Source organism: Argentina anserina, chromosome 7, assembly GCF_933775445.1.
Source record: "Argentina anserina chromosome 7, drPotAnse1.1, whole genome shotgun sequence".
In the NCBI taxonomy this organism is placed as follows: domain Eukaryota; kingdom Viridiplantae; phylum Streptophyta; class Magnoliopsida; order Rosales; family Rosaceae; genus Argentina; species Argentina anserina.
This window is the reverse complement of record NC_065878.1, coordinates 11723129-11743279: the sequence shown is the minus strand read 5'-3', so window position 1 is coordinate 11743279 and position 20151 is coordinate 11723129. Positions and strand designations below refer to the sequence as shown.

The following is a 20151-nucleotide window of genomic DNA, read 5'->3' as shown; positions in this document are numbered from 1 at the left end:
AGTTGCTGCATATAAAAATACCAAACGGTTGTCTGTTTCGATACCCTGCAACAACCTTAAAAGAGGGTTTTTTTTTTCAAAAGTTTGATGCAACTAAAAACTTTCATATTACTATGTGAATTGACTTTGTGAAATGATGATGGTTGATGCAGAATGACAATTTTGTTTAATATGCATAAGTAAAATTACTATATATGATTGATCGTTGCATTCTTTATCAAATTACAGAAATGGAAACTATGCATCATCATGTCCATTCCTCCTCATTACTATGTATCATCCAGAAATGGAAGCTATGGAGGTCTCATACTGAATGCCACCAATTTAGTGTTTTCTTCTAGTAGTGTTGCCTATGTCAATACTAGGCTGAACTGAACGCCGATAAACAAAATGTTTCATATGCTGAAATTAATACTCAGAGATTTTACGTAGACGAGTGTATGAAAATCCCTACCAACTATATAGTCGTACAAACACAAGAAATGCTGCAAGGGGGGTTTACATATCTGCTCAGGTAAAGGAAGGCGTCCTATTGTTGCCCAGGAATCATAACACTTGAACGGCTAGGAGATACATAGAAAGGCCACAACCAGCCTTGCTTTCCATCAAGAACTGCTGCACCATGAGAGGACAAGTTTGTTTCCATGCTCGCAATCAGACGCAATCACGCAAACACCCTTGAGCAGGCGGAGTCGAGCTCGAGCCTCGAAAAGATCTGTGCTATTTCCTCCAGCCACATAAATCATCCTATCAGTTACTACTTGCAAAAAGACCTACATCTGGTTTCTTCTGCATTTCATATTTCATGATCAAATCCAGCGGACAATCCACATCAGAGACCATACCACCACAAACAAATGGACACGTCTGAACCCATGGGGGCGAACTTTGTCTTTGCAAGGCATGGCAAGGATTGTATGCCACGAGAGCTGTGTGGCTTTCCACCGGAAGCCGAAGGAGATGCAACACCATCAAGTAGACCAGAAATGAGGGGTTCTCCCCAAAGTGACAACTCTAGTCATTGACATTTCAACAAAGACAGCGTAACGGCTAGGGCCTAAACTTTGGGGATAATGTGTTCTGAGAATCCCCTAGCATGAGTATAGGTGCCTTCGTCTCAACAGAACGGAACTCGTTGCATCCTTCTCTTTTCGAGCATACAAAGGCCCTTCTGATAAAACCTCACTCTGAATGTAATCTATTGCCTATGTTACACCATCAAATACTCTCACCAAGAATTTTAGCAGGGCCAAAACAGTGAAAATGGCCAGCAATGTATTAATTACTACAGTGGCGAGATTAATATTTACATCTACTTTTTGATATTTGCATACTGCTCAACTAATTACTGCTACTGTTTTCTTGCAACTGCGGCACATCCAAGTGATTGCCTCTTTGAGCTAACATGGTGGAATTGGGAGATCACTATCCTCCCTCATGACCCCAAGGGGTATATGATGTAGGAAAGCATGCCTTTTCTGTCACCCAACTACTGCTAATCAGGTTTTTTTTTCTTTCAAAAATTAGACAATTTACTGGAAACAGCCAACTATCTTTTGTACCGCAAGAAACAGAGTTTCAATAAGCAAAAGAAAAGACTCCTTGAAACCTGGTTCGTAAAACGATTGCCACTTCTCTCTTGTATATGCTCCTTTTGACTGAAAACGCCAAAGATATTTGAAAGACTCGGTGTTTTACAGTTACAGTGAATAGTCAATCCTCATCGTCTTCAGAGAAATAGTCAACGTCTTTAGGTGGACCTCTTCTAAGTTTTTCTTGCAGATCCAAATTCTTGGGCAGCACAAGCTCTGTTCCTTCACCTGACATGGAAAAATATCGCTCCAGCACCATCTGCAAACCAGAGAGGGATTAAAACAAATTATCAAGTATATACTGCATGTCTGCATGGCTTATTATATATGCATTATGGATCAGAAAATTTACTTGGCCAAAATTACTTATCATACAACATAGGATACCAGAGAAAGTAGGTTTTACTGCATACCATGGCAGCGTAGGCATCAATTTGGCTTTGACGATCAGACCTGCTGAGGCCCCTGGAAAGAGAATAGAGCATGTTATACCCAGGTGTAAGGAGGTATTCATTGGACGCATCATGTTTGATGTCAAATATTCATTCTCATGCCATAGAATAAACCATTCGATGCAGTTCCCCTATTAAACATGTTTTTCATGACTAGGCATGTCAAACTAGAAACCACTTACTAAATGGCAACAGACGCTCTCATTTGTGCATAGATTGATTAGAAGTCTAAGCACTATCTAAGTATATGCAATACTCCCACCCAACAATCTCCTCAATTTAAATGAAGCCTTCCAACTTGCAAACTGAAGCAGACTGATCCTGATGCAACAGACTTAGTGGTTGACCTAATGGTTTATCTGAAGTTTAAATAACAATATAAAATCCATGACAACTTACATGAAGAAAATGACCAATATGTTAAATCCTAATGAGTTGGTAATGCTATTTAGCTTTATTTCCACTCAAATTTGAAACACCCCTTTAAGGTTACATATGATGAAAAAAAAAAACCAAGATGAAACTCCAAAACCATTGTCAAGCTATGCAAAGAAATACTCAATCATTAGAAAAAGGCGGTTTGGAATAAGGAATTACATGTTAATCATTCGATCCATCGCTTCAATGGATGTCCCATTTTCATCCTGCAGGTACACTCTCCAACCCCTGAAATCAAACAATTCCATCAACATTCCATTTTTTAACTAAAAACATGCCCCATCGTCCTTATAAGCAAATACAAACCAAGGCACTCTCTCATATCGAAATAAATCGCATAACATATAAACTTCTGTTTCATGCAATCAAATGCAACCTAAAGACAATGTACATAAACATAAACATATACAAGAATTCAGCAACCATAATGCAAGTAAAAAAATGGTGAAATGTAACAAAAAACCACCATTAGAATTTCTTTAAAGCGAAACTACTCACACCAACTTAAACAACTGTCCAGATTATTTTCTTCCACTGATTCTCATTCACAAACTAAATAACCAAAATGAAAGATATATTATCAGCACTAAAACCTCTCAGCAGCACTAGCAGCAAGCCTCCCCGCGACACTCCGGACTTTGTTAGACTGAGGTGTCTCTTTCCCATCACTCGATCTCGGAAGCCCGATTATAAACTCATCTGCCTCCTACACTATTATCCAATTCCACATTACCAAAAATCCAAACAAAAAAAAAATCAAACTTTAAACACTTTCTCAGTACCTGTTGCTTTGCAATCTCCAGAAGCTGAACCTCAAGCTTCTGCCCTCTCAAATTCAACACCTGGCATCCATAAAAATCATATCTTTAGTAATAAAAATCGAGTCTTTAGAATTTCGAAGATTTGGGGGGAACAAATTTGGCGGGAAAATTACGGTGAGGGGGCGGACGGAGAAGCCTTTGCTGAGGGCGAGGCCGGTGCGGGACAATCCCAAGTCTACCCCTACGCTGAAGCCTCCTCTCCAGTTGGAGTCTTGCTTCCGGCGGAGGGCATTTGGGGGAATTTCATCTATGGTGACCGCCCTTATTGCACGGCGGGGTTTACGGGTTTGGGTGAGAGAGAGGTGAAGAGAGGCGGGGGCGGCTTGGAGTTTGAAAACGGCGGCGTTTTTGATCGGAAAGTGGAATTGGGTTTTCGCCGGTAGAGCTACCTGAGTGGACATTTCTGATGTGGACTCGAGTGCAAGTGTGTCAGTTGTTTCAGGAATTTGGGGGCATATCTTATCATATTAACTATTAAGATTGTCACATACTTAAAGTGCACACTTATTTTATTAGGCAACTATGAGATAGTGAGGAATCGACAATTTGAGAGATATGTGTTAAATATTAGAGATGCTACATAGCACGGAAGCTTACCTTGACGACCGATTCCCGCTTCGGAAGTGGAAGCGGGAGCGGAAGCGCCGGGAAGCGCGAGGAAGCGCGACGGAAGCGTGATTCTAGAAAAGGAGGGTTTGGGAGCGCGGCAGAAGCGTTGGCTTCCAAACTGGAAGCGCGGTGGAAGCGTTGGCTTCCTAATTGGAAGCGCGGTAGAAGCGTTGGCTTCCAAATTGGAAGAGCGATTCCTTTCCTTCCACTATTTCATCAATCAATGTCTTGACAGAGATGTCACTAAAAGTCTAAAACGAAGAGTGTGAAAGATACGTCATTTGCTCTCTGTGGCCACTGACCAACTTCTTGAATAAGTCCCAGGAGGGATAGCATTCATAGCATATTTAATTTAAATTATAAAGCATGAAATTATCAATATAGATCATGCAACTTTATTTGACTATGGTCAGTGGCGGATCTATGCTACGGCGCTCCCAGCGGCTGCTGGGAGAAAATTTTGGAGATTGGGCTTAATATGTTATAACCGCATGGCAGATTTTGACAAATGACTGTCTCAGTTCTGGGTAGCTAAAAACGTGTGATCTTGGATGTTGACTGTGCTCTTGAGGGGTTTCAAACCAATGTTCTCCACTTAAAGACATACAAGCAGAAGTTGGTTGTCTTCCCAAGGCGTGCTGGCAAATTTAAGGCTGTTGTTTCCACAGCTGAGGAGCTAGCAAATGCAACCCAGCTCCAAGGTCCTCTCTTGGCAATTCAACAAGAGAAACCAGTCACCGAACTCGTGAAGGTCACTGCAGATATGAAGAAAGTCAATGCATATGACAAGCTTCATATTAACCTGATATTGGCTGATCTTCGTTCTAAGAGCATGCTTTATGTAACCAACAGGCCAAAGGAGGGGAAAAAGTGTATCACTGAGGTTTCACCAGGGATTCATGTATTGACAAATGATGCAATGCTTGATTTTGCTTGGCCTAAGGTAATAACTAAATGTCAAGTAGTCTTGGCATGTAAGAATCAAATTTATCACATATTCAGCTTGTTCTTCCCTGCATTGTTGGTTTGGTGACATTTACATTATAATTTTGTCCTTTATATCTTTCAATTGGATTCTTCTCTCGCACTTGGCAATAGTTTCAAAGAGATGCTAAACAAGTACGGAGATGATGAAGCTTCGTTAAATGAAATGGCTCTACAACTAATGACAGACACAACTCGAGACGACAAAAGCCTGCTACCTTGCATTTATTCTTCAGAACTAGAATATAAACGAAGTTCCATATTTATTGATCATTTCCGCCATGAATTGGTAAGCCAATTACTTATCTTCCTATATAGTCGTGTCCCTGCTTAATTCATTTTATGAAGATTTTCTTTTCAATGTCACATAGGGGAAATATGGTACTAGAAGCACTGATGCAATGTCTGTCAACACAAATGGGGAAGTCACCATTTATGAGAGATATATAGCATGGGATTGGTATGAAAAGACCGAGACCTTCCAGATTAAACAGACTACTGAATAGTAAGCATATGGTTCAGTAAATCTCAATTTATCAGAAAAATCCAGGAATCGTCATAAGCCATCTCTATTTGGAATTTGTAGACGAGTGCCGTAATAATGTAATATACTAACCTTAGTTCAGAAACTTAGTCTTTCTTTGTGTCTTTTGGTAGGACGTATAATGATCCATGCTTGAGTAATTGTTTTCAGCATGAGTTCTCGGATCACCCCTGAAATAAGTAAAATGCTTGTTCTCCATGAGTTAAATGTTTTACAAGGATTTGTTAAGTCTTGCCAGATTTTGCTAATCAGCTTTGAACTATTTTCCTGGACATCTTCTGCATCAAGAATATTAGATTTTGTAATTCACTCGAGTATGCGGAGTTTAAGAATTTAATGCCTTTTTGTTAGTCTTTCAAAAAACAAATTGTGCTCTTTATAAAATTTAATATATATTAAAAATACCTTCAATTGTTCTTCAGATTAATTTTATTTGATTCTTAGTGATATAAGTTTTTATTGATGAGTAGTTTGTAAAATTATTTTTTTTACCTTATTAAGAGTTTACATTACGAATTTTTTTCCGCTCGGGTAATTTTTGAACCTTAGATCCGCCACTGACTATGGTTTTTGGGTTTCTTACATCATTGATCTCCTTAAGATTGATATGGTATATTTCTAACTATCATTGACTTTATTATTTGACTAGAAAGTTTAGCTTGAGCTCCAATGAGCCTTGCTCAAGCTCGATCATGTTCCACAACTAAGCCATGCCATCGACACGAAACCAAATCAAGCCGAGCATAGCTCGACCCCAGAAGAAAGTCATTTGAGATTTAGCAGGCCTCGAGCTTCAGAAAAACCATCTATGGGGTGCTTGATAAGAATGATATTTGCCTCAATTCGCGAGTCTCGATAATATGCAAGTTGTTCCATAACAATGCGCTACATCAAAATAGTTGCCACAGGACTTCTTACAAGCCTGTAAGAACGCAGAACGTATCCAATTTACAAAAGCTAATTATTGCAGCCAATATAAAACTCTACTATGGCTGAAACAAATGCATCTCAGGTCATTGAAAGGCCTAGCTTACAACCACTCTAGCTCAGATACCTACAAGAAAAAGATATGGAACTGGATCTATTAAGTTGGCTATTCTTTCTTAGACTCTGGCTCTTGCATTTGGTTTACAGGCTGCTGCTGAACTGGAGCTGAAGCGACAACATTGCATTCTTTATTTGATGCTTCTTCAGAAACTTGCTTGCTTGGGCCTGCGCTCTCTGCTGACACCACAACTGAATCATTTATACGACAACTTGCCTCCTTTGCGTGAATCTGCAAAGTTTGATTCCTAGTGTTTGTGTCTGTGTTTCCAGCTGCTGGGGCTCCAGAATTCACAAAGCCAGATTGCTGCTGATTTTGGGCGCCTACTATAGCACTTTGGATCCCATTTTGACATATCGCTAGTAATCCTTGAATATGCGATTGCAGTTGATTTTGAGTTTCAATGTTAGTTCCTGGAGCTGTTGCCACGGACGATGTAGACCCTCCTTGTGCCTGGGTTTTAGAGAGCATATACGATACCAATAGTTTCCCCAACAGGACCTCAGGATCATTGCCACCTTGCTGGACTTGGGCCAAGAAGGCATGAGGATCAATGATACCTTGCTGTACATGAGGAGGGTTGACTTGCTGGACATGAGGGGGCACTTGCTGTACATGAGGAGAGGGTACTTGCTGTATATGAGGAAGGGGGACTTGCTCTACAGGAGGGGCAACTGAAGTTGAAGCAGCAGTTAAGTTAGGTGGGTAAAGTGCTTGGAGTCCCTGTTCTCCATACATAGCACGGTGGACTTGAAACCTCTTGAGGGCCGCTAGGTGCTTTTTACCACTCACATGACTATCAAAAACCACCTGTGACTCGCACTTCACACTGCACAGTTCACATATGAGAAGATTCACTTTGGGTTTAGGAGGCTCAACTACTCTTCTTGATCCTTCATGTGTCCTCAAATACTTACCCCCTCGACCCCCTCGCATTCTACGCTTGGATCCACGTCCCCGAGCTGCAAACTGATCATTTGACTTGTTCTCAGGTTCTTCAGAAGCTTCAGAGTTTCCCACCATTTTTCTCCGATCTGTTTCATTTCTATTATCATCAGTAACTACTTCAGAGGTTAAGTTTCCTTCTGAGGGTTGCTTTTCCTCAGATCCCTCAACTTTCTCAGTCTGACCAACTACTGATTTTAATTCAGTGTTGGGGATTTGCACAATCTGCTTTTCAGTATTGACTTTGTTGGCTTTCTGCAACTCCTCATGAACCTGCAGAATTTTTTTATGCCGCTTTCCATTTTTATGCTGCTCAAGGGTTTCAAGAGTGTTGCAGTCAACCCTACAAAGTTCACACCAAGCCATACGGGGAGGTCGCCAGAATGAAGCAGAAGACACTTGTGTCGGTACAGGTAATGGTGCCTGCAAAGAGACCAATGCTGAAGGCTGCTGCTTAAAAGAAGCTACACCTTCAGCTGGTACAGATGCTGAATTTGGATTGCTCAATGCAGTACCATACAGTTGAAAGTGCCTACCACCACCCTGGCCACGTCCCCTACCATGGAAGGGTGGTGCCGAGCCATCTGGTCCATGACCATGGTAACCCAAATGACCCCGACCACCCCCTCGGAAGGGCCTATTGCCCCTCCTTCCTCCACCTCTATATAGAGTTTGCCCAGTCTGCAGAATAGGATTTAAGGATAAAGCAATCCATGGAATGATATTATTACTAATGGTTTCATGATGAGGAACAATGAACTGAACAGTGACATTTAGATGAAATGCTCAAAAATAAAAAATAAAACAAAGAGATCAAGATCATGTAAAATCACAATATGACTTTATTAAAGACTGAAGGGCAACATGTAGAGGAAATTAAGTCAAACAATCTGACTATAGATCTTCAAAAGTACTTTAAGGAGACAACATGCAGATTCAATTTTAAAATGTAGAACCATTTCAACAGCGAATCAAAACAATAAGCTACTAAAAATGCCTCAGAATCATAAAGCATTGAAAGAGAAGGATTTCTTCAATTATTAAATAAAAAGAAACAAAATAGGTATCGACCATTATGCCTTGGGTCTGGTAAAACCGCATAAGTCATTTGTCCTAAAGAATTTCCCCCAAAATGAAAAATAAAGAACAGAATCTTGATTAAAACATCAGCATTGTGTATACACACTTCAAAATATGGAAAGATGAAATACTGTCACATGAGTTAGATTAGCACAGGGTGTCAAATATCAAACAACATAAAACTTCAGAACTTCAGGCCGGTGTCCGAAGTTAGATCAGCGTTCTGGCTGGCAAGCTAGATTGTATATCAACCAAACCAAACCAAATCTTTGCAAGTTCCAATATGCATACCTAAAGGTAATAGAGTACCAAACTATGGTTGTGCCAATAATTTTATGGTTATTTATTTTAGGAAAAATCACGTGTGTTGTACACAAATCTAATTCATGCTTAGGTTGTTGTTCAGGCTAAGAAACAAGCTTGTGAGTGAAACAAGCTGAGCTCGGGAGATTGTTAATTCACTACCCTGATCACTGTGATGTAATATATGGTACTCTTGTCCCATGTTCTTATTATTTTTCTTTTCAACATAAAATTTATGATAGTGTATTGTCAAATATCACTATTCCAAAAGAAAAATACATCTCCTAACAAGAAAAATATAGTATACAATTAAGCACACAGCAGTCCATGCTCGTCTTCACTAATTATATAAAAGCATAGCACATACACACAATTGATTAGACAAAATCTTTTTGAATAGCAAAATCAAACTAGCAAATTTTCAAGTCAAAACCCCATCTTCTAGAACAGCACAGCCTCTATTATTTCATTGCCACCTGTAGAAGTTAAATGCTAATCCTCCATGTAATCCAATTATACCAAAAAAAATGTCATTAGTATCTCAACATGTACTTCATGCTTCTGAGAATCCCACACACTATAACTGCCTAAGTTTCATAACTAGAATTTTCTTGTTAAAACTTAAAAAGGTAACTGACAATAAAGAAGCTCTGGATATCAAATCAACATCAAACTGATATAAAGTAACCACTTTTAAAACTCAATGCAAAACCCCAAGATTGCAACTTTCACATTCTTAACAACAATGACATCACCAAAACAAAAAAAACAAAACTTGAATTCCAATCAAAAAGGCCTTACCTTAACTTGCGCCACCTCCACCTGAACGGGAAGCTGGGTTACCTCCGAACCCGCAGCCTGACCCGACCCAGAACCCGAATCGGCAGGCTGGAGCTGATTATTCTCCACAGCACCATGTCCATAATACGCATTCTGCAAATGGGCAGTCTCGGAAATCGGCGCCGGAATGGGGACGCCGGGAGGGTGAATCGAAGTGGGTTGTTGATAGAATTGGGAGTTAGTGGTGTAATCTTGGTAGTATTGGTAGGGTTGGTTTGGATCAAAGGAGGGGTAGTAGTAAGTGTTGGGATCATGGGGTTGGATTGTTGAAGGGTCATATGGCAGTTGTGGTTGGGGTTGAGACTGGTGGTGGTATTGGTTAGGGTCAGGTTGAGGAGTTTGTGTATAGGAGGAGGAAGGATCCATGGTTTTCCTTGTGTGTTGGTTATGAAGGTTTGTAGTTTCTGGATCAGCTATTGTTAGTTCGGGACTTATGAGATGGGCATACTCGTGTTGTGTTTAAGGGAGGAGTTTTTTCCATGGTTCACTTTCTCAGTTATAAAGTTGATAATTGTCGAATATAAACATTCATTTGAAAGAAGAAAAAATAAACACAAATCCGGAGACATCTGATAAAAACATGAAAACCCTCTTGTCTAGTATTTGAGTATTAGCCCTCACCAGCTTACTACGAGTTGATAGAACCTTCAAGTTCGTGTGTGCTTGTAGTCTTTAGCTTTGATGGGGTCGTGGATTTGACAATGTCAGTATTTAATGTAATACGTATTACTAACTCGTTAATGTAACTAACGTGGCTTGCTACCCGGTTCTCAATCCAAAAAGTACAACCGAGTTAATATCAAAGTATCGGTCTGTTGGAGCCCATACAGTCAAAATCCAGTTTGGCTCTAAAAATTCCGATTAAAAGCATACCGAAAGCCTATTTATTTTTTAAATTAATAATTTTATATGTATTTATTTGTTATATAATTACTTAAATAATTTAATTATATTTTTTATTTTTTATACTATATTTAGTTAAATAATTACCATATCCTATTTTTTTCTTCATTTTTTTTTATAAAAATATATATTACACATAAATATAATAAGTCCGGCCCAACCCATTTAAAAAACTCGACCCGGTCTGAAAAAGCCCGTAAGACCCGTGGGCCTCGCTTTTATAAGTAAACTCGGCCCAGCCCATTGCCGACCCTTACATGACATTGACTTGTTTGTGACAATATTGGAAGAACCTGCCTATAGGATGAGAGTTTTCAATTTGGTCTTATAAGGTTTAGTAAATTTTTTTAGTAGCAAGCCATGGAATGGGGATCCATCCCCATAATCATTAGCGTTCAACTATTTCCTTTTCTTTTGGTTATATATACCATTTTTTGTCCATGAAAATCAGAAATGGAGGTAACTACCCAGAAGAATTAAGAAACCAAACTAGCCAACAGTCCAGCACCAGTGCACCACTGGCGCCATTCCAGACACTCCCATGGCTTTGGACTATGAGATAAACAGTAAGAAATTTTCCAACTCGTTTTTAAATAATTCGCTTTGACAAAATTCTGAACTAGAACTGTAAATGAGATAAATGGTATAACTTATATTTGCAAATTTCCCTGGAGACATTGGTACAAAAGCTGCTTGCTTGGCTTATAGCCTTCAGGACCCCCTCTGTTTTTTTACTTGGGGTAATCTGTTGGCCTGTACATGAATGCCATCACAACCTTTCTGCTTTCAGAGAACAAGCTCCGTCCGCTGAAAAGCGAAATTGGTCATCCAAACTAACTGTTGGATTTTGGGTATACAAGTAAAAGTCGTCTAATGGGATTAAAGGGGGCATCCCTGATGCAATGCTCTATATATTTATGAACTAGTCCCTAATAACTTATAGTTCAACTTCTTGAAGGTCATCCCCAAAACTACCACTGCTTCTTTGAAACTGCATTGGTGGAGTAACACTAGGCATATACGACAATGGGGACATACCTACTGCTGTTGGTTTTGTTTCACCCCTTATCGAAGGATTGCTTGCTTCACTAAGGCTGCCACTCCATGATGCCACACGACGAGATTCAGGTGGAACAAAGCTACTGCCATTTGCCAATTCTCCTCCTCTCTTTTGTACAATGTGATCCATGCTAGGAAACCGTTGCATGGTCATCAACGATGGTGTTGTGGCTGGCAGGGTAGAGAATGTATCTAAAGATTTCGTAGCACTGATCATTGATGACGGTGTTGAGGCTGGCGGGGTAGAGAACGTGTCTACTGAATTTGGAGGATTGTTGTTGGTCACAAAAGATTCTTGTGTGCTTTCTCCAGTTGTTTGAACTGATTCCTGATAGGAAGTTACTGGACTCGGGATGAAAAACTTGGGATTGGAACCACTCCCTGGTTTAGCAGCTGGAAGAGATGGCGGCTGAAATAAGTTACCTGGGGTCGCACCGCCTTTGTTGAATGTATCAACATACCTAAGAAATTGAAAACATCGTAGATTACAGAACTGGGATTGCACTTCTTAGCAATAGCTATAGAGCAAAGCAATGAGGAGATACAGAAATAGAGAATCTAGTGACTACCTCGAGCGAACACCCGTACGCCCACGCGAAGAGAACTGGTTTGAACCGGGTGCAACTGGTGGTCCCCCTGAACTCAAAGATGCAGGGCTTTTAATTTCCGGCCCGCCACCTGCAGGGAAACTAGTGCTTTTCAGCGCATCATTCACATTGTAATCTTGCATCCTATTCTGGATAGCTGCAGTTGTTGGCGGAGGTGATGGTAAGGCTGCTTCCTCGGCTGGAGGTTCAGCACCTTCTTCAACCCAACGCTTGAGTTTTTCATCATAGTAAAACTTATTTGTTTCACCCAATTTAGCCTTCAGAAGAACATAAAACATGAAAACTTGTGAGGTTGAAGTAAGAACAGAGAGAGAAAGAGAGGGGGGTGGGGGTACGCTTATTAAAATTTTCAAACATATAACAAAGATAACTACCTGCTTATCTGTCCGGGATCTTATGACCAGTCCTAGAGTCTTTTGAAATATCTGTGACCCAAAACCAAAACGTGATCTGCCGGATGCTGATGTTTTTTGTGGGGTTTTAGAGGAGTCCACTGTCTTGGAAGAATCAACCTGATTGAACACAAAAATGACCGCTGTAAAATTTCATCCCACCTCTCTGTCAGTGAACCTCAGGTGAACTTTTGAATCCAATTTTTTCCTCAAATATCAAAGGATCAAAGGTGCTCCCAAGTTGATGTTTTTAAATCACTTTTAATATTCCATCTCCTCAGAGCACTTGCCAATTACCCAAAACTTGGAAGTCTTGTGCACTTGACCCTCAAAGAATCAATTAAATTCTATTTTGCATCTTTATTTTATGTATCCATAAAATATATGTGACACATGTTTTCCCTCACTTTCTTCAGATTACAGCACAAAAGGATTAGTCACAGAAAAAGAAAAGGAAAAACACTTCCCCAGTTGTACACGTAAAATTAATTAAAACCTGCAGATGGAAACTAACCATTTATGATGACATAAAAAAAAATAAAAATAAACATTCCCATTCCAACTACCCCCAGGTAAAAACTCCGCTGAAAGAGTGTTCAAATATTACCAAATGGGTTAAAAGATGAATACTGCTAGAACCGGGAACAAAAGTTGGAAAATCTACTAACTTTGTTGACTTTAACGGGTCTAAGGAAGTTCCATTTCAAAAAATGGTAGAAGTTCAAGTGTTGAACAACAAAAGGAAAATATAACACTGCTGGCTAAAATAAATATCTACCTTACTAGGGCTTTTACCAAAGTCTGGCTCTGAAATGCTTCTGTTGGGCATATTCAGTTGGTTGCTCTCAGAAGTCCTTTCGCTTATTGGCTCCATTGATGCTGAAGGCATTAACGAAGGCATAACCATTGTTGATGGACTGGTGGTTACATTTGGATATACTGGCATTGATGCTGAAGGCATAACCATTGTTGATGGACTGGTGGTTAGATTTGGATATACTGGCTTTGATGCTGAAGGCATAACCATTGTTGACGGACTGGTGGCTACATTTGGATATACTGGTTGATGAGCATGTTCATTAAGCTGAGCAAAGCCCGGTGCTGTTGCTGGTACTGGTGGAGGTAGGCCTCCAACAACACGATGAGCAGTAGTATCAATGAATGTACGCAATTTACCCATCAATTTGGTTGGAGCCAAATTTATGCTATAACCACTCTGTACATAATGTGTCTGTAAGAAATAGTAAACAGGGAAACACCAATGAAAAGAACTGAAAAAAGGAGAAATACCTGCTGGTGGGCTCTTATCCGCTCTTCCAGAGACGACACTAACTCTCTCCATATGTCCACCTCAGCTGTTCGACCAGTTTTTAAAGTCTTTGAAATTGCTTGGCAATATCTGAAAAAAACACATCGTGTACATAAGCTAAAGGAAATCAGAATATACCATCTAGATGAATAATAGTTATACTTACTTCAACGCATCAGCAAGTTTGCCTACTTCAGCCAGCATGTGGGCATAAATAAGCTTATACGGCTGAAATGGTAGTAGAAGAAACTGAGGATTTCCAACTACCTTTGAATATTCATACAGCTCTGTCCTCTGTCAACATATACAACAAGTTTGTCCAGTAAAAATCTGTTGTAGACCATATTTAATATTCTCGCAAGTGATACATTTTCTGTTTTCTACAAATGTTTTGTGGGGGGATGTTTTCAAAGTATAAACTACATCACACCAGAATCTACAAGCGGAATGCTACATTTCTGAATACTTGAAGAAAACTATAAAGACGACATTTTATAAGCACTGGAAATGAGGCCTGGAGCAATATAAAGCTAGAAGTTTTATTCTACAGACTAATGAATGACATGTACCAAAACTTTATTCTAGACCTCATAGAGAGTGTTTATGATAGCCTCTGATGCCCTGACTAAAGAATTGTATCATTTCCAGTGTTTTGGAAGCACTAGACATTTAAAGCTACAAGTGCTAAATATTCCATTCAAACTTTAAGCAGTGTATCAATCATGGGAATCAGATTATCAAAATACAATGTAGAGAACCTGAATAGCCTCCGGACTGGCATATGTTCGTGGAAACTTCCAATGATCAGCACCAATAAGACACAGTCTTGAACTGTTTGAATATTGCTCAAGGCTGGCTTCTGCAACTAAATAACATATGTGTGCAGCAGTTATCTGCACAGATGCTTTTAGTCAGAATAAAATTACAGATGACTATATAATTTTGAAGGTGCAAAAATCGATATATAGAGAAGACATAGGCATACCTGTCCCCTATCCTTCCATAAAGAATCTCCAAGATGGATGATAACAAGCTCGTCATCCTTCGTTCTATTTGCAGTTAAGATGGCCAGATTTTCTTCCCAGTCATCTAACATGTAATTAGCTCCAACCTGTAGCGAAAAATTAATCAAATTGCTTTACAAAAAGACATACAACAAACTACAAAACAGAGAATCATAACTTAACAGCTAGCACATATATGCACAATTTCTATCTGAGTGTAGTACTGTTTACTTAGAAAGCAGATGATAGATTTAATTACTACAACAGTAGTTGGAAAACCAGCCAATACCCACACATTCCAATTAACTTGGATCATCTTGTTTTTCTGTTGCTTGTTTTGCTTGCAATTTACCAAATTGTATAAATCACCTGTTCATGCTGATGCAACACATTTTTGATAATAGGAAAACTGCTATTTGCAGTAGCATCGGAAAACACATCTGCCGGCTGCCTGGCAATTAGCAAGCACAACGTTCGCAATGGTGATCCGGCTACCAACTGGGTTAGAGCCATATGCTTCACAGTATCACAATAAAACTGCCGCAGCACCGAAACAAAATAAAACAAAGCATCAGCATCAAATATAAATTATATCTGACATCCTAAGTTTATTAGTGAACAAAAAGAATCAACCCAATTAGTGAACACTTTATTGTGGAAATATGATACAAGAACCTGATCACCAAGTTGAGATGCAATAACAAGTGCTGGTCCCCACAATTGACCTTCTTGTGCGTATTGTAAAGCCTCATGCTTTCTCCCAGCGACAAGAAGCTTTTGCACTTCAAGAGCAGTAGCCTAAAGCAATAAAATAGATCTGTTATGGAATTATGGATGATGTAGCCAAAAAAGGCAACACATGATTTCAATGAGAGAGAGAGAGAGAGAGAGAGAGAGAGAGAGAATATGGCAGACCTGAACCTGTGCTTCAGAAGGCAAATTATGCATGCACCGTGTAAGAGTACCATACTCATTACTACTTTTAGCAGACGCAAAAAGTTTAGCAAGAGCTGATTCTGGACTATCAATTTCCTAAGTATATATAACACAAGAAGTTAGTAATAATTCCAACAGGAGAACAGGAAACTCTGGAATGACAAAAAAGGAGGAGCTCTGAAACTTCAAAATTCACTGAGGACATACGGTTTAACCGTCTAACCATGAGCAAAATATTTTGGTCTAAAGAAAACAACAACAACAACAAAAACAATAAACTTGCAGTTTACAGAATATTACCAGATGCACAGGTAGTAGGAAGAGCACAGTAATGCCGAAAGATTAAAACCTGATAAAAGGCTATATACACATGCCATCAATGAAGCAAGTCGCAGTAGAACACCTGACTATGACAATACTAGATAAGACCGGAAACTGTAAATCTATGTGGTTGCAGGGTTGTACTTTCCATACAAAGGTATCAAATCAAAATCCAGCAACTGACCATGCCCATTGACAAAGCTAGAAGCTTAGCCTAACTAATTGATAGAATAAATTCGTTGAACTCGTGAAATGCATTTAGATATTTAAACCGTAAGATAGAAATCCAGTGAAATTTTGACACATCTAAAGGGATCGAAACAAAACAAGTCACTCACAAACCAAACATGAAATTACCTTCAATCTTTGATCACTACCAAAGGGAGATCGAAGTTTTCCATAAAATTGCCAAGATATTTTCAGTACAGAGAAAAGCAATCTCAAATGCTCCCCTTCCTTGAAATCCAAGTGAGGAGTTCCACAATTTGCAATTTTTTCATCAATCCATTTGTTTAATTCCTTATTTCCGACATTCCCACCAACTAAAGGTCCAGGAAAAGATTGCTGGCACAAGGCACTGAAATAATCACAACCATCAGTTCCAAAGTTTGCAGCCTCATTTTTCTCCTTGACAACATCCATCAGATTGAGAACGTTAATGACACCTTCTGCAGACCCCTTCACATTAAACGGGAATCAAGAATTAAGGATATTACAGTATCATGCCAAAATCACGATGTTTAGTTATTTACGCATGCAGTATTCCGTCTCATGAAATGAAAAACAGAAAGTAAAAGGCTTTACCTGGCTTCCATACGTCTGGTTTGCATGAAATGAACTATGATTTTTCATTACTATAAGTTTCCCACCAAATCCAAATGTAACCAGAGCATGTGCAGGTCGTCCAGCAGATGACCTCCCGTCTCTAACCTCGTGTGAATACAGAGGTCCATTCTGTAGTGGCTGCTGAAAAAATGGTGCTGGTGTCTGACTAACAAAGTTAGCGGGTGAGAAATGCATCACTTGGTTTGGCACCTTGGCTTGATCCTGAGGCTGAGAAAAGTTGGCAGGATCAAAGCCACTAATCGCACTACTAATATCATTGCCCTGACTTAGGTCTTGATGAAGAGCAATAGATCCAGAAGGATTGAACCCTGTTTGTCGATTCACAGAATTAAATGCATGCTCAGTTGAAATTTTCCGGTCCAAGTATGGCAGTTTCTCAGTATTGTGCTGAGCATGCCATAGACTCGTATTTTGCTGATCAGAGGCTGTCATAGATCCATCCCAGTTTGGAACACTTGGTTGAACGTTCGAACTCTGTGATCCATGGTTGTCAGCATCTGTATTGTTATATTGCTGTTTCTCAGTAAAACCAATAGTGTCACTCTTGGCAACATTCTCAGCATGCCAGGTACTCGTATTTTGCTGATCATAAAAGCTAGTAGCTATATCCCAATTTGGATTCTGTGATCCATGATTCTCTACATTTGTATCATGATATTGCTGATTATGAACCACAGTTGTTGATTGATCAATTGCTGGAACATAAGATTCCAACTCCCTCCATTGTTGGATATTTGTGTCATAGTAATAGCCAGGGTAATTGGGATCAAAAACCATATGTGCAGGGTATTCTGGGTTCCCATGAGAATGCTGATTCCAATTAACAACTGTGCCAGTTTCAGATGCCTCAACCACACTTTTGGAAACAGTCTGCACTGCTTGCTGGAAATAAGAAGCATCTACAGACTGAGAATTTACGTTAATACTCTTCTGAGCATTTGCATTGTTGTTCACATCTGCAATTCCACTTACATTCATATCATTACCCTCCAATGGATACCACTGCTCAGTATTTGGATCATACCTCCATCCGGGATAGAGGTTTTCCCAATTCTGACTAGTATTTAATTCTTGCCCGTCTAAGTTTTGATTTTCAGAAGCCCCATAGAATTGACCTTCTTGATGCTGCCCATAGCCAGAAGTACCGTAACCAGAAACTGAGCTCTCCGGAACACCATTACCCACATAATATTCAGTGCCAGACTGGTCTATGTTACCCAAATTTGCAAATGGATCTTCTTGATGCTTCCCATAGATAGAAGCATCCAAACCAGAAACCAAGTTTTGCTGAACACCATTAGTCATTGCAGGTTTGGCCCCTGTTTGGTTTACATTACCCAAAATTGCAAATGGGTCTTCATGATGCTGGCCATAGCTAGACGTTTGGAAACCAGAAACAGTATTTTCCAGAACACCATTAGTCAAAACAGATGTGGCCCCAAATTCACCTGCATTGCCCAAATTTGCAAATGGATCTTCTTGATGCTGCCCATAGCTAGAATGACCGAATGCAGAAACTGAGTTTACCAAAACACCATTAACTTGGTCAGTATTACCCAAATTCGCAAATGGGTCTTCTGAATTATCGGCAACTTCACTGAAAAAATCCGAGTACGACCCAAATCCACCACCACTAGAAGGATCTGAGTTAAACGAACTCCATTGAACTACTTTGACCCCTGTACCCTCTGGCACCACACTCTTACTAACCGTACCATCTACTGCACTTTCCTCCCCTTCACCCTCCAATGCACTAGCCACATTACTAGCTTTATCCTCCACTGCCTCATCACTATTTAACAGCACCGATAACTTTCTTCCTTCACCGACCACAGGATCCTGGTGCTGTTCCAACGACGCTATCACAACCTCATTGCCGCGCCCCAATTGACCATTACTCCCATCCACAGGACCCAATTCACTATCAACCGATACAACACTCGTACTCACTCTACCATCCACTACACCTTCCTCCCCTTTGGCCACCAATGCACTAGTCAAAGAGTCCTCCTTTGGATCCGATGGCTCCAACACACTGCCGTCTTTCCCACCCAACTCACCACCACCCTGAGAACCAATGCTGCCACTAGAACCAGCATCCGTAACACTCAACTTGGAAACCTCTTTCACCACATTAAGCTCAACTTTTGTTGCTACAGAGCTCTTCCCATAGGCCGAAAAATCAATGTCCTCATCATCAATCAACTTGTCAAAGAAATCCTCATCCGTCTGATCATCCAACTCAAACGCAGAACTCGCCATCTAACACCCTAAAACCCCCCCACCAAACTCAAACCCCCAATTCCCAATTTACAAATTTCAGTTACTCCCCACACGAAAACTCACACAATCGAAATTCCAACAACCCAAAACCCTAAATTCAAAGAACAAATAAAAATCAGAACACTAGGACTTCAGCAAGATCTTCAAAATCCCACCTTGACTTTTTTCTTCTTCTCTTAAATCGTTGAATTTGAAAAATAGTAAAATACTAAGGAAATTAACATGATTAGTAAACTCGATGAGAAGACGAGTGAGATTAAGGTTTACCTGTGAAACCCTAATGAATTGAGTGAGAGAATCAGAGTTTGAGAGAGAAAGTTTGGATCTTTTACATCACAGTAGAAAAACCAACAACATTGAAGCACCGCATCATCACCCACCCGGGAAAGTTTGCATGTTTTTATGGGAGTTTCAGGCGCACGTGACAGTTGTGTACAATGTCACGTGACGAGTATTGGTCCGGTGAGGACAGGACACTGGTCTGGTAGGTGGAGGTTGAATCGGATTTGGATTGAGAAAGATTTGGGACTCCTTTTGGGTTGACTGGCTTCTTTTGGATAATTTCTTTTTGTTTCTTGGAATGAGAGGGTGTGATTCATTTTGTGAACGATGTGAGGTTAGACATAGCATCATTCATACCAAGTGTGGACTGTGGAGGATGCAAGTTTGAGTGGTACAGTATGAAGGTATGAAAGAGTAATGAAACATGGTTAAATTGTGAGTAATTTAGAATTTGACTCTTTTAAATTGATAGATTGACTATTTTGATCGAGTTTTTTTAGGGATAATTTATAGGCAAAATTATCAAAATACACCCCAAACTTGGTCTTAATTGTC

The 20151-nt window shown here is 39.8% G+C and overlaps 4 protein-coding genes across 4 annotated transcripts; 1 reads left to right on the top strand and 3 right to left on the bottom strand.

Moving 5' to 3' along the window:
- Positions 1–268: 268 nt before the first annotated feature.
- Positions 269–3721, bottom strand: LOC126803365 (uncharacterized). The gene is made up of 6 exons (XM_050531172.1): positions 3417–3721; positions 3265–3324; positions 3076–3188; positions 2642–2710; positions 2006–2057; positions 269–1851 (listed from the first exon to the last, which is right to left on the bottom strand). Exons 1-6 carry the CDS (start codon positions 3702–3704, stop codon positions 1714–1716), a joined length of 720 nt encoding a protein of 239 aa, XP_050387129.1. The 5' UTR covers positions 3705–3721; the 3' UTR covers positions 269–1713.
- Positions 3722–4299: 578 nt separating this feature from the next.
- On the top strand, positions 4300–5544 carry LOC126803586 (uncharacterized). Its single transcript, XM_050531371.1, has 4 exons — positions 4300–4320; positions 4484–4855; positions 4991–5185; positions 5268–5544. Exons 1-4 carry the CDS (start codon positions 4300–4302, stop codon positions 5400–5402), a joined length of 723 nt encoding a protein of 240 aa, XP_050387328.1. The 3' UTR covers positions 5403–5544.
- A 739-nt stretch (positions 5545–6283) lies between these two features.
- LOC126803348 (uncharacterized) lies at positions 6284–10122 on the bottom strand. The gene is made up of 2 exons (XM_050531154.1): positions 9615–10122; positions 6284–8111 (listed from the first exon to the last, which is right to left on the bottom strand). The coding sequence occupies exons 1-2, from the start codon at positions 10017–10019 to the stop codon at positions 6534–6536; spliced, it is 1983 nt and encodes a 660-aa protein (XP_050387111.1). The 5' UTR covers positions 10020–10122; the 3' UTR covers positions 6284–6533.
- Positions 10123–11176: 1054 nt separating this feature from the next.
- On the bottom strand, positions 11177–19726 carry LOC126801562 (protein transport protein SEC16B homolog). The gene is made up of 14 exons (XM_050528949.1): positions 19582–19726; positions 16990–19405; positions 16543–16863; positions 15844–15960; positions 15604–15726; positions 15298–15465; positions 14910–15035; positions 14683–14817; positions 14091–14218; positions 13906–14014; positions 13394–13831; positions 12598–12735; positions 12185–12480; positions 11177–12076 (listed from the first exon to the last, which is right to left on the bottom strand). Exons 2-14 carry the CDS (start codon positions 19291–19293, stop codon positions 11494–11496), a joined length of 4986 nt encoding a protein of 1661 aa, XP_050384906.1. The 5' UTR covers positions 19294–19405; positions 19582–19726; the 3' UTR covers positions 11177–11493.
- Between the last annotated feature and the right edge of the window lie 425 nt (positions 19727–20151).

Coding starts and splice junctions, on each gene's coding strand:
- LOC126803365 (XM_050531172.1), bottom strand. CDS start 3,704: ATGTCCACTCAGGTAGCTCTACCGGCGAAAACCCAATTCCACTTTCCG. Junction 3,189..3,264: donor TGGAGATTGCAAAGCAACAG/GTACTGAGAAAG, acceptor ATAATAGTGTAG/GAGGCAGATGAGTTTATAAT. Junction 2,058..2,641: donor ATGGATCGAATGATTAACAT/GTAATTCCTTAT, acceptor TTCTCTTTCCAG/GGGCCTCAGCAGGTCTGATC.
- LOC126803586 (XM_050531371.1), top strand. CDS start 4,300: ATGCAACTTTATTTGACTATG. Junction 4,856..4,990: donor TTGATTTTGCTTGGCCTAAG/GTAATAACTAAA, acceptor CAATTGGATTCT/TCTCTCGCACTTGGCAATAG. Junction 5,186..5,267: donor ATCATTTCCGCCATGAATTG/GTAAGCCAATTA, acceptor AATGTCACATAG/GGGAAATATGGTACTAGAAG.
- LOC126801562 (XM_050528949.1), bottom strand. CDS start 19,293: ATGGCGAGTTCTGCGTTTGAGTTGGATGATCAGACGGATGAGGATTTC. Junction 13,832..13,905: donor GGATAAGAGCCCACCAGCAG/GTATTTCTCCTT, acceptor CATTATGTACAG/AGTGGTTATAGCATAAATTT. Junction 12,077..12,184: donor CGTACGGGTGTTCGCTCGAG/GTAGTCACTAGA, acceptor TCAATTTCTTAG/GTATGTTGATACATTCAACA.
- LOC126803348 (XM_050531154.1), bottom strand. CDS start 10,019: ATGGATCCTTCCTCCTCCTATACACAAACTCCTCAACCTGACCCTAAC. Junction 8,112..9,614: donor TGGAGGTGGCGCAAGTTAAG/GTAAGGCCTTTT, acceptor CCTATTCTGCAG/ACTGGGCAAACTCTATATAG.